Source organism: Sander vitreus, chromosome 9 (assembly GCF_031162955.1).
Source record: "Sander vitreus isolate 19-12246 chromosome 9, sanVit1, whole genome shotgun sequence".
NCBI lineage: Eukaryota > Metazoa > Chordata > Actinopteri > Perciformes > Percidae > Sander > Sander vitreus.
In genome coordinates, this window is record NC_135863.1 from 7,750,352 (window position 1) to 7,763,414 (window position 13,063).

Here is a 13,063-nt window from a genome sequence, read left to right on the forward strand (position 1 = left end):
CTTGCCCTTTAAACCGAGAAGGCGGGTCTATGAGGGGGGAGTTGTCCGCTGTGTACGTGTGGCTGCTCTGCCAGACTGCCACTGCAGTCGCCTCCTCATTGGGACAGATTGCGGATCACACGGGGCGACCTTAGGTGCTTACTGGGGGTTAAAAAATGGTGAAAGTAACGACAGTGAAGACCAAGCCGTACACGGACCAGAAGCCCGGGACGAGCGGCCTGAGGAAGAGGGTGACGGTGTTTCAACAGAACCAGCACTATGCGGAAAACTTCATTCAGAGCATCATCTCTGTCATCGAGCCTGCCGAGCGCCAGGCTGCCACTGTGGTGGTGGGAGGAGATGGGAGGTTTTTCATGAAAGACGCGATTCAGTTGATCGTTCAGATTGCTGCTGGCAACGGGGTCAGTAGGAGAAGAAAATATTGTTCACCTTTGCTTTGCTAACCCATGTCCCATAACCCAGAGAACACCAAGTGCCATACAGACTGAATAAGTTAGCTAGCATTTCAGCTAGCACGTTAACGTCAAGCTAACAGACAGATTTGTCATCAGTTGTCTGCATTACAGCTTTTAACGTTACTTTCCTTAACTACACTGTATTTAGTGGGCTAGTGTAACGTTAGCTACTTAGTAAGCTACCAGGAGAGGCCGATTGATTCATGCTAACGGTAACGATAGCTATGTTATTTGTAACGAAAGTAACGTAACGCAAATAAGTCACTAATAATAACATGTCATGTAGCTAAGTTATTGCCAGCTTAAAATAATGTTATCCGTTCACAGGTGTGGTTAAAGTTAGCCTAATTCAAGACCTTGCTAAGGGTTCAAACCATTGACTGTAAATAATTTCTAGATCTCTAATAGTCTATGGTTCAAACGTATGCAGTCAACTTTCAATAGCCTAATTTAAGTGGTACGTTAAACTGTAAATTAAACCTTGAGTTAGCTAACTAATGTTACATGCTCTTGTAAGCTTCAACCGCATGAGTTGGAGCAATGATGGCTCTACGTTACTTGCCATTCTTTTGATATTAACTAGCGATAACGTTATTCTCCAAAGGTCTATACGGTTCAGAGCAGGACCCTTCACGTTATGTTAGTGTGCCATGTTATGTAGGTGCTTTTCAACCCGTCTGGGTTCTACTGCACTGGCTGGCTCTGATGCCAGCTTGACCGCGGTGATCTTTTGGAGAAAGTACGATTTACCTTTGACATTTAACGCTACATGCAGACTCTAAACACCAACTTCTTTGCTGTAGCATAAGATATTAAACAATGCGATTAAAAATGACTTAGTTTTAGTCTTGCACAATTATACTAATGGGGGAAAAACAGGGTTGAGTGTTGTTAAAGGAAGCATTGTGGCCAAACGTGTTATTTCATAAGGAGCTGTGCAGAGATGGCTGCCTTCACTCTGATGTTACTGAAACGATTGGGGGGCGTGACATGCAACGTGCCAGCCAGTCACGTTGCCCTGCATAGGTCTGTAGCATAGATGGGAAAATAGTACATATGTACAGTGCGTTTTATTTGGCATTTTAAGCATTTTACCATCCTATCCCTTATCCCAAGTATAGTACATACAACTGCAAGCATAAGGGAGCCCCATTATATTTGTACAGGATATCATGTCTGCTGTCTAGACTGTATCTGTGACCTTCTCTCTCATGAGATGGCCACTCTGTGTCTTATCCAGCTACTGCAAAGTAAGGATTGGTAAATTCAGTTTTCGTCAGTGATGCCAGTAGGTTGAAGTTGCACAAAGATGTCTGATATTTTTCAGTTTCTACACAAGTGGTTGATGTTAGGAAATGAAGCAGTGGAGAAACTGTTATTGCCAAAGGTACACAAACAGGGGCCTTCTGTTCATATGTTTACACAAAGCAAACCATTGCATATTTAAATAGGAATTCCTGGAACGAGATAGTGACACGATTTTAAAAATAGTAATCTACAAGATACACTTTTTCTACTATTATGTTATCTATTTTGGCATTTCTACCTTAACCCTTAACTTTTATTTTATTTTTTCTGATTGTTAAGCAGTTTAACACTTCAGAAAACATTTTGTGCTGTCATCAATGTTAAAACCATAGCCAGTGATAAGGAATGGAACCCATGCATACCCAAAATGCTGAAATCAAGGAATGGGATAAGAAAAAGGCTCAGTTTACTAACGCTTAATCTTTTTATGCTGTTCCAGAACATTTAGCCGGCATTTTCCTGTAGTACACCTTGCTATTTTTGCCTGTGTGTGTGTGTGTATGCATGTGAGCATTAATCTGTGTCCCTGTGTATTTACATTCCCTTCTGCAGATTGGCCATCTGGTGATTGGTCAGAATGGCATCATGTCCACCCCAGCAGTCTCCTGTGTGATCCGCAAGATAAAGGCAGTGGGTGGCATTATCCTCACAGCCAGCCACAACCCCGGAGGCCCCACTGGAGACTTTGGCATTAAATACAACATCTCCAGTGGAGGTGAGTAGAGACTGCATTGTGCAGGGTAATAAACTTCAGTTTCAATGGATTTACAGACCCAAAGGACCTCTACCTACTATGTTGCATTGCAAGCAGTGAGGAGAAATGTGCATTGATTGACTCATTTTAGGAACGTTTTGGCCACATTATCATCTGTAAACCACCCTTTTATTTTTTCCCCAGGACCTGCTCCAGAGGGCATCACAAACAAAATATTTGAGATCAGCAAAACCCTGCAGGAGTATCACATCTGCCCAGAGCTGAAAGTGGATCTGTCCAAGATCGGCAAACAGACCTTTGAAGTGGACACTTTCAAACCTTTCACAGGTATAGTGTCATAGAGAGCAGAGTCCTGATCTCACCTGAAAGAGAATTAGTTCATTCAGTCATTCATTTCTTTGCTGTCAGGGTTAAAAATGAATGAAATGAAATGAAAAAGAACAACCTACAACGTAGTAGCAAATCTTGGTTTGTCTTGTTGACAGACAACTTCTCTGTTTTTTTTAAACATGATCTGGTCATCTGAAATTAGAATGAATGCAGTTGTTTACTTGTGTAATCCATCAAACACCCATAGGACTAGTGTGATCAGCTTGTGATGATAGTTAGCCTAAGTCTTTATCTTGTCATCTACTGCTGTCTTAATGGTGCTCTGTTTCCTCTTTATTTGTCTCAGTGGAGATTGTGGACTCTGTGGAGGCCTATGCTGAGATGCTGAGGGGCATCTTTGACTTTGCTGCACTGAAGGATCTTCTCTCTGGAGCCAGTCACATTAATGTCCGCCTGGATGCTATGCACGGAGGTAGGAAACACTACAGCACAACTTCTGACTTTTGTGACGGGCAAAAATAGATTGCAAAGAGTGGTTTAAGAACTAAAATTCAGACGGCGGACACTGGGTGCCTAAATTAAAATAAATTAGATAGTCGCAGGTGATACTTTTTTTTTTGGTCACAGATTAAGGAGTTGCATGGTTTATCCTTCAGCACTAAGATATTTTGTAGATGAGTGTGTACTCCCTGTACACTTTTAGCAAAGTGGATTGGTCTCTTTTTAAAGTCTCTCTGTCCTTCCAGTGGTTGGTCCTTATGTGAAGAAGATAGTCTGTGAAGAGCTGGGTTCTCCTGCCAACTCAGCAGTCAACTGTGTCCCCAAGGAGGACTTCGGGGGCCACCACCCTGACCCCAACTTGACCTATGCTGCCGACCTGGTCAACACCATGAAAGGAGGAGAATATGATTTGGGCGCAGCCTTTGATGGTGATGGTGTAAGTCAACTTTTTTTTTCTAGGATAATAGAATTATTAATTAATTATTTTGCAGACAATATTTTGGGGAGAGGAGAGAGCAGAGTTGTGCAGTTTTTTGGGTCTATGATGTCAGCTCACATAAAAAATAATAAGTTTAGCTTTGGCATAACTTTTCTTTTTAATAGACTAATAATAGGCCTGGGTCCTGGAGTGAGTGACTGACTGAATTAAACTTTTGACTTTTGACCCTGGCAGAGCATTTGATGAGGATGTTTTTGTTTAGCTGTTTTTCCTCTAGCTTTTCCCCCTTTATCATTTATCGTGAGAGGAACAGACTAACTTTTAATATATAACAGCATTGCTAATAATAGATTATTTGCTGAAATCATTAAACCATACTTCAATACGTCAATCTGTCAATTTGTTCTGCAACCTTTAAAACTCATAATGAGACGTAAGATACCATACCATTTTGAGGAAGGTTTCACATTTACCTCTACATGTCAGGTGTAAAACATCATCCGTAGGGATTCAATATCTTCCCTAAACTATCCTGTTGCCAACCATTTACTAGAACTTAGGAAACTACTTCATAAATGTCACAAATCATGTCTAATATGCTATTTGGGACCGTTGACCCCTGTTTGTGTCCCTATTTCAGGACCGTAACATGGTGCTGGGTAAAAATGGCTTTTTCGTGAACCCCTCAGACTCAGTGGCTGTCATTGCTGCCAACATTACCAGCATCCCTTACTTCCAGAAGACTGGTGTCAAAGGACTGGCCCGCAGTATGCCCACAAGTGGAGCCCTTGACAAGTAAAAACCACACAACATAACAGCTAACTCAAGTTTTCCTTCTTTGGTAAACTACAAAAGTGCTGTTCCAGATCAGTTACAGATCAACCTTTTCCTATGTGGTTTATTGTGTGCGCCAATCTGTTTCAGTGTGGCGAAAGCTCTGCAGATGCAGCTGTACGAGACTCCCACTGGCTGGAAGTTCTTTGGAAATCTGATGGATGCTGGAAAACTTTCACTGTGTGGAGAGGAGAGCTTCGGCACAGGTGATTGAATGTTGTCATATTTATGTAGCCAGAACTCCAGTTAATGAAAGCAGCGCCCCTCAATCACTCATCCCCTCTTTTCTCCCTCTGCTAACCGACCAGGCTCAGATCATATTCGTGAGAAGGACGGCTTGTGGGCGGTGCTTGCATGGTTGTCAATCTTAGCTACCAGGAAACAGAGCGTGGAAGAGATCATGAAGGATCACTGGCAGAAGTTTGGCAGGAACTTCTTCACCAGGTCAGGAATGCTCCCTGTAGATTTGTAGTTTATGAAATGTGAGCTTGAGTCCCAAAAGAGGAGTATTTCAGGTTGCCAGTGGTGTTTTTTTGTTGGTTCCAGGACTTTGTTTAGTCCAGTTTGAAACGTTGAAAGAACACCTACTGGAATGATGCAGGGATGTCGGTTGCTCAAATAATACTCTGGCACCCTTTAGTGGTCAATAAGAGAACTGTAGCACACAAAAGCCCACTCTCTTTTTAAAAGTTTCAGTGTTTTCTGATTATTGTGACTAACGGTGATACTTTTTTTTTAGGGCTGTCAAACGATTACATTTTCTTAATCGCAATTAATCGTTGAATTCTATAGTTAATCGCATGTTTTATCACATGATTAAAATTCAATTATTTTGCATTTCAGAACTGTTTTTAAGTACATATTAACAATGGAAAGCAATTCTTACCAGTGTATCTTGATTGGGAATCAAATGAATGCAAAGAAAATGACTTTATGAACTTGATTTTAAGATTTGTATTTGTTTATTATATATTTAATCTAGTCACACATTTGAATCTAGAGTCAATATTAGGGTTGGGTATTGTTTGGTTTGGATACCGGTGCTAACGCGGTACTTTTAAAACGGTACCGGTGCCTTAACGGTGCCTGAACCGATACTTTTTAAGAAAGTTAAAAAAAAAAGAAGGGTACTAAACAGTTGGCGACATTAAAGAACGGCTTGTTTATTGCTAAGGCCATATCGTCAAAATTAAATGTTTAATAATAATGTAATCACTATAACAATAACTTATTTCACTAGTAAATAGCTGTTGAATGACAAAAACAACCACCAGATGGGAAAAGTGCATTTAACAACAACTTTGAATGCACCACGATATTGTAAATTACCAGTTTCATTGACAACAGCAGCTGCAGACTGTTACATCCCGGTGTCGGAATCCTCTACAGTGAAATGCAGTCAAACTTTACACCGTTTAGCGTTAGCTGTCAGCATTTTAACCGTGTTTAATCCAGCTACTAGCTAGCGGTAGGCTAACGTTAGCTGCTGTTGAGTATAGTGTTAACTAGCGTCACATGCAGCGGGGTTTGTGTTTCCTGTAATGTCTGTTTCAGAGCATCAGGGAGACGTGCAGACATATCAGTGGCACCAGAATGAGGCACCGAAATCCGCGTTGCTATTCCTGCAGCAGCAGGATGTGTTACAGAGAAGTATGGCAAAATAGTAGGCTGTTAGGCACGACGCAAAGCCGAGTGAAGTGAAAATAAATTAATAAATGGCGGCGTGCGATTAATACGATTAAAAAAATAAATAAAAATAACGCATTATGCTCAACCCTTCATCGCATCGCGATTGACGCGTTCATGCTGACAGCCCTACTTTTTTTTTATTTTACAAATTGGGAAAATCTTAAAAAGTAATACTTTGCAGAGACTCACTCCAATCCTTTCAAAACAAAGTCAAAGTGATTATCTTTATAAAATCGCCAGTTGGACACCAGAGTATGTTTTTGGCATCAACATAGTCCAACTTTATATTATTATCATTAGATTTTTTTATTTGACGTGGACATTTCAATTACATTGGACGAATCAGATGCATATTGCTTGATTGTTTTTAGCATACGTGCTAATTTTCACATATCCACAGGTACGACTATGAGGAGGTCGACTCAGACGCGGCCAACAAGATGATCAAGGATCTGGAGACGGCAATGTTCGACCCATCCTTCGTAGGGAAGAAGTTCTCATCAGGTGATAAGACTTATGAGGTCGCTGTCTCTGACAACTTTTCCTACACAGACCCTGTGGACGGAAGTGTGTCCAAAAACCAGGTAAGAGGTTAAACATTAAAAATGTTTTCTGTGTTCTCTCAGTTTTCCATCTATCAGCCGATATAGTCTATAGTTACTTAGTCTGTAAGTGTTTTTTTTTTTTAACAATGTTGTGCTCAAGCACATATTTAAGGGATGTTTGTTCAGTCCACTTTCAGTTCAACTAATGGAGGACATCAAACTATGAATCTGCAAAGTTGAAAGAGCAAAACAGTTTTTCTAAAAACATGAATGTATCCACTACGTACAATGTGTAATCCAATCAATTAATGTTTACTAATTATATGTGTCAACCCTTAATATTTATATAAGTATATTTATTGTACCAATCTAATTCAAAATTGACTGAATACATAATGAAGTCATGTAGAAGGGGTTGTGGCCAATGAATAACTACCAGCATGCAGCAGTGTTACTGCACCTCATCTATTCTACCTCCACGTTTTCCCGTTACTGTGCGTTTTCATTTATCTTAATCTCTTCCCCATCTTTGTCTTTTTCTCTCTCACTCTCTCAGGGCCTCAGGGTCATCTTCTCTGATGGTTCGAGGATCATTTTCCGTCTCAGCGGTACAGGCAGCGCGGGAGCAACCATCAGGCTCTACATAGACAGCTATGAGAAGGACCCCCAGAAGATTTACCAGGACCCACAGGTCAGGACAATCATTGCAGCCAGCTAGATCCAGTGAGAGAAAGACTAGACAATGAAGTCATCAGATGGGGAAAATAAACCAGCACCAGATTTCTTCTCTCTTGAATATTTTTGGATATGGAAAATCACAGAAAAAGAATAGAGGTAATAACGATGTTAATATAGTTTGACACCCCACCCAGTTTAAAGCGGTCAGAGGTAAACTCACATGGGCCCCAGAACTTGTCAGGCCGGCTGTAATGACCTGTAACCTGCAGGACAGTCAGCTTGCATTGGGTGGCGCTTTACAAGATCCAGATCTTGTATTCAACATGGGAGATGTTTGGCCAAGTCTTGAGTTATGGCAGCTTATCAGGGCCAGAATGAAGAGAGAGAAACATAGCACGAGGGGAAAATAAAGTGTGTGAGTTCCATCTAGACACCTCATAAAGTCATTTTGACTGGTGAGGACAGGGAGGTGATGTAGAACAAGAAAGCAAGACAAGACCAAAAAAAGTGAATGAAAGTTCTACTCAAGCCCTTTATCCTCTTTAGTGCTTACACACCATGAACGGACAGATGAGCAGAAACATATCGCTTCAGAATCTTAACTTGACAGATAAATGGCTAGTGGGTTAATGGTTCAGTTGTCCGACTTTGGGTAGGTTTGATTTACAAACTAAGACCGTTAACTTAAGATATACAAGCAGGTATTGGACGAAAGACGAAGCAAACATTTCACATTTCTTGTGTGTATCCAGAATATTCTGCTCTTTCCTGGTTTGCTTTGTTGTGTGAGATATGGTCCTTATATTGTGTGAAGTCCTATACTGTAAACCTTCTTAATATGAGCCTACCAGCACCTCCCAAGCTCACTAATGAAGTTTTTGATCCTTCTAATTGTAATGTTTAACTGTAAAATAAGTCATGATGTTTTTTAATGGAGATTAATTTGCTGGACTATCTCTTGGCCCGAGTAACTTTGCAGTCTCTGCGCCCATTTTTTGAAATGACTATGCCCGGCCAAGAGTTTTACACTTTGGTTCTTGTACAGATGAAACAAACAAGATACGTGTTAATTACAGAGCATAAGATGTGTTGATAGATGGATTTTGTAATCTTAGACAGAGCTAGAATAGTTATTTCCCCAGGTTTCTATTCTAGTCTTTGTGCTAAGCTAAGCTAATTTGCCACTGGCTCTAGCATACTGTATTTAGTGTACTGACATGAGAGTGGTATCAATCCTCTCATCTAACTCTCAGCAAGAACATGAATAAGTACTACTACTACTAACAACTTATTTAAGTATAATATTGTAAGGGGCCACATTTTAACACTTGCAGGCAATACAAGGCTATAGGATAATGCATTTATTGGAGGATGTGTGAGAACAGCATGACCTGTACAGGAAGTAATATGTTGTGTGTGTTTGTGCAGGTGATGCTGGCTCCCCTGGTGGACATTGCCTTGAAAGTCTCTCAGCTCCAAGAGAAGACTGGACGCACTAGCCCCACTGTGATCACATGAGTCCTCTGCCACACTACCTCCACTCACCCTCAGCAACAGGATACCTCCGCTCTCTCGGGGGTGAAGCTGCCCTTGAATGCTGTCTTGGCTTCCTATCCTGGCCCTCTTAGAAAAACAGAGCTGGACAAAAAAGCGAAACTCAACATGCAGGTTGAATACAAGAAAATACATGAGGAGCTCTTAATTTATCTTACACTGAAAGTGATCCACTGCCATTGTCTACTGTTGGACTAAGATGAGTGTTAATATGCCGTTTTCTTAAAATAAGGGAGAAAATCTGCCTTAGGTGTCGGATCATTTATCTTGACACTTCTCAAGAGAAAAACTTAAACGGAGTGTGCCTCATGTACTTTCTGGAACCATGCTTAATCGTGTTATTGTCCGGATCTGTTCCTCAACCATATCATTAAGTTGAGAAACTGACCATAAATCAGCAATTTGGGGCAACCTCACCCCATGTTTCTCCGACTGAGCTGGTGCCTTCTCCTCCCTGTGTTCTCCAAAATCACCAAAATAGTCTCTTAACCATGACCCACAACTACAGCCTTGAGAACTAAACATATCCACCATAAATAAAATAACCTCACATAAAAGAAGCACTGTGGTCATGTTTTATATAATTTTTTTGTATTTTTTTTTAATTTCTGGTTGCTCAATATTTAATACATTTAATTAATATGTGAATGTCGTGTCTTATAGATACTGTACCTTACCTTCAAGAAACCAGCTGGTCCTTGACTAGTTGATCGGGCCAGCTGTAATTGCCTTAGCAGACCTGGGTTTAGAAAAGTGTGTGTGTGTGTGATACTTCTTTTCAGCAGGAAAATTATTTTAGATAAACGCAAAGATCCTGTCCTGCAGCAGGTGAGCCAAGTTGTAGGACAAGCCTTCAGGAGAATAAAGTGCTTCTAAAAAGGCAATGCCTTTGCAAAGACATTCCCGAGGCAAGCCGAGAAACATTAACTGATGAATTATTTCTCTCCCTCACAAGTATTCTTGTGTAATAAGAGTCACTGTAATACTGATAAACGATTAGTTATAAAGTGTCAGGAGTTTCGGGGGATCCCACGGGCTATATCTAAAGAAACCGTCAAGAGCTGAAACACATTTTTATTTTTAGAATTTTTTTAAATCTAGTTTTTCACAAGTAAAATGAGTGATTGATGTGTGGGACTCTACAGGTACTGGATCGGTGTCAACTTTTTTTCCTCGAACAACTGGACGTAAATTTGCTACAATTTAGTTAATAGTAGTGAGGGTGGAAAATCAGGTGCACCCACGCACAGCACAGGGTAAGCTTGGTGTTTCTCTCTGAACAAGAAAGGGAAAATTGGCCTCAATCACAGCTGACACATTTTTCTGCCAATTTCTGCCATGCATGTCAGCGTCATTCACACTGACCAACACAATCAACTCTGCCTGTTTGCACTAATCCACACAAAACACATGGTAAATAGTAGAAGTTCCTGAGCTGGAACTAATTGACCATTCAAGTTGTATTTTCAAAAAAGTAATTGATGTATGACGTTACTGCTATTTTACCTTTCCTGTAATTTCACTGACACAAGCTTTGAGACACATTTCAAGTAGTATTGTAGGCCATCAAGAGCTAAATCCTAATAAATGTTTCCAATCTTTTATCTGTGTTTACATTAAGATTGCAAATAGGACTTTTAAGGCCTATTGCCAGCCTTCAAAGTCACAGTCTGTGGCATTTGGGATGTATAACTGCTCTAAACAGTTCTCTCTAGTCCCTTAGGAGTCACATTAACAGGGTGGAAACTTTTTCATGCTGCATTGTTCAGACTCTTGTCGGGCTGACATAGTGCAATACATAATGTGGTCCTCTTGTTCGGCTCGTAATGGCTTACAGGCTGTATTTGGATTGGCTGTCATTACATCAGGTAATCACAATAAGGCTTACATTAAGTTGGCCTGGTCCACAGCTGTTAGATGTCCAAATGGCTTTCTCTGGAGCTGGCATGAAGCCTTGTGTTTTTAGAGTGGCCTGTTCATTGCTGTCCTGCAAGAAGAGGGCAACATGGCGGACAAAGACATCATTATCAAATAAGAACTCAGGAAAGCATAGGCTGTGGCTCTGCACTGTGCAATCAGGTTTTACTCCTGTGGTTCTTTCTGTAATCCCTTTCCTTTGCATAAGCACCATTTTCAGTGTCAAGTGATACAGTATTAGAGTTAGGAAAAGTAAAGCTTCCATAACACCTGACTACATTAAATAATTGTATCCCAGTCTGTCTCTTCCAAAACTAATAATTAAATTCCCATTTAATGTCATTACTGAAGAACTTTAATGGCCGTCAGGATGAGGCCAATGAGCAACGTACATTATTTAAGCAGGATTACAAAATTGCTCTCCAGGAAGTTATAATGGTCTTGGTCGAAAATAACCTCGTAGGCCCAGGGGCTAAAATGAGCTGCTGGGGCAACCGGTCCTCCCACTCTGCATTGTGTACAGTATTCCTGAGATCGATAGTTACGTTATTGTAACTCCAGATTCTATGAGTATAGGCATAGACCTCTAAGAGCTGTTGCTATTGGGTTTATCCCTCACGCATGCGCAGTCGTGAAGATGTCTTTCGCGCCCTTGTGCCCTGCACGGGCCTCTATTACGTCCTCAGTTACTGTATATTACAGTGACGAGACCATAGATCTGCTCCAAACATCAGCATTTTTCTTCAGCCAATGTTGGTGAACCAGGTGGCCTGAATCTTAGAGGGCTATGCCTGTACTCATAGAATCTGGAGTTACAATACGTAACTATCGTTCCATTTCGTATAGGCTTCGCCCTCTAAGAGCTGTTGCTATATGCTGCATATGCGTTGCGGATGATTTGCCTTCTGATTTGTTTACTACGTCCCCGCTGTCAGACATAGGCTAATTGTTATATTTCCCACATGCGCAGGGTTTTGATACAGAAATGCATTTTTCATTCGCAATGGCAAGATTAGCCTAATAGCCTATCACAAAACATGTTAAATTATTTCGATTTGGCATTAGAACTAATCAGACTTCATCTAATTTCCACCTCCCTCTCCTCTTCACCTCTCTGTTCCACATACTCTTCCACCTCATCTTCACCTCTTGTTTCCACATTCTCCTCCAATTCTTCCTCAGTGGTGAGTGGCTTTCCATCTCTGTCTGCACTATTTTCCCCCCAAAAAGGACACAGTGAATAGGTTGGTCAACAGTACTTCAAACCATACTGGACATTTAGTTTTGTGTGGTCTAACTAATAGAACTCCTACCTGATGTCATCACTGGTCTCATCTCTACTTGATGTCATCGCCGACCTCATGTCTGTCTCATTCACTCCTTGCCTGTGTTCTTCTCCACTAAGACAAATTGTCAAACAAACATTATGTAATAGATTTTCCATATTAGTTTTTCCATATTAATAATATTCAAAAATGAATCTGTTGATATCAAGTGGCTCCCCCTACACTTCCACCTAATGTTAGACCTACCTGTTGCCTTACCCTGTCTTTCCTGATCCACCATCCTCACACCTGAATGAAATCAGAATCAGAAAGGGTTTTATTGCCAAGTATGTCTTTTAACACATACAAGGAATCAGATAAGACAACTATTATGCAGTAAGGTCGTGCTGCTGTTGAAATTACATTCAAATTTTGGATTTCAAAAAGTACAAATATGGAGAGCCACTTAGCACACTTTAAAGAGCGAGAGATATGTGACCCTGTAATTACAGCTTCCATGTCACCCAACAGATGTAACTATAGCCTGTATGTCTGACAGCACAACACAAACAGCTAATGGTAAAACAAAATCTATTAATGATTCCATGGTAAACCAGAGTTATTGCATAAGTTATGTTTTCCAGCTTTTTGTCATTTATTGTGCACGCTACCTTATATTTACCAGTTATTTTACCTTAATAAAATTGAGATATGTCATGCATTGGATTGGTACCATAGGGTTTAACCTACTGTCTATGGATTTAACCAAAATCTAAATGTAGCTATCAGCAACATTGGTTTGCATAAAGCTAGCCGTAAACAAACCCCACTTT

General features: G+C 40.6%; 1 protein-coding gene across 1 annotated transcript; it reads left to right on the top strand.

Annotated features, from left to right (window-relative positions):
* The first annotated feature begins 52 nt into the window (after window positions 1–52).
* pgm1 (phosphoglucomutase 1) lies at window positions 53–9,609 on the top strand. Its single transcript, XM_078258527.1, has 11 exons — window positions 53–401; window positions 2,316–2,478; window positions 2,662–2,805; window positions 3,155–3,280; window positions 3,555–3,745; window positions 4,389–4,543; window positions 4,673–4,788; window positions 4,891–5,026; window positions 6,672–6,855; window positions 7,373–7,507; window positions 8,923–9,609. The coding sequence occupies exons 1-11, from the start codon at window positions 156–158 to the stop codon at window positions 9,010–9,012; spliced, it is 1,686 nt and encodes a 561-aa protein (XP_078114653.1). The 5' UTR covers window positions 53–155; the 3' UTR covers window positions 9,013–9,609.
* Window positions 9,610–13,063: the final 3,454 nt, after the last annotated feature.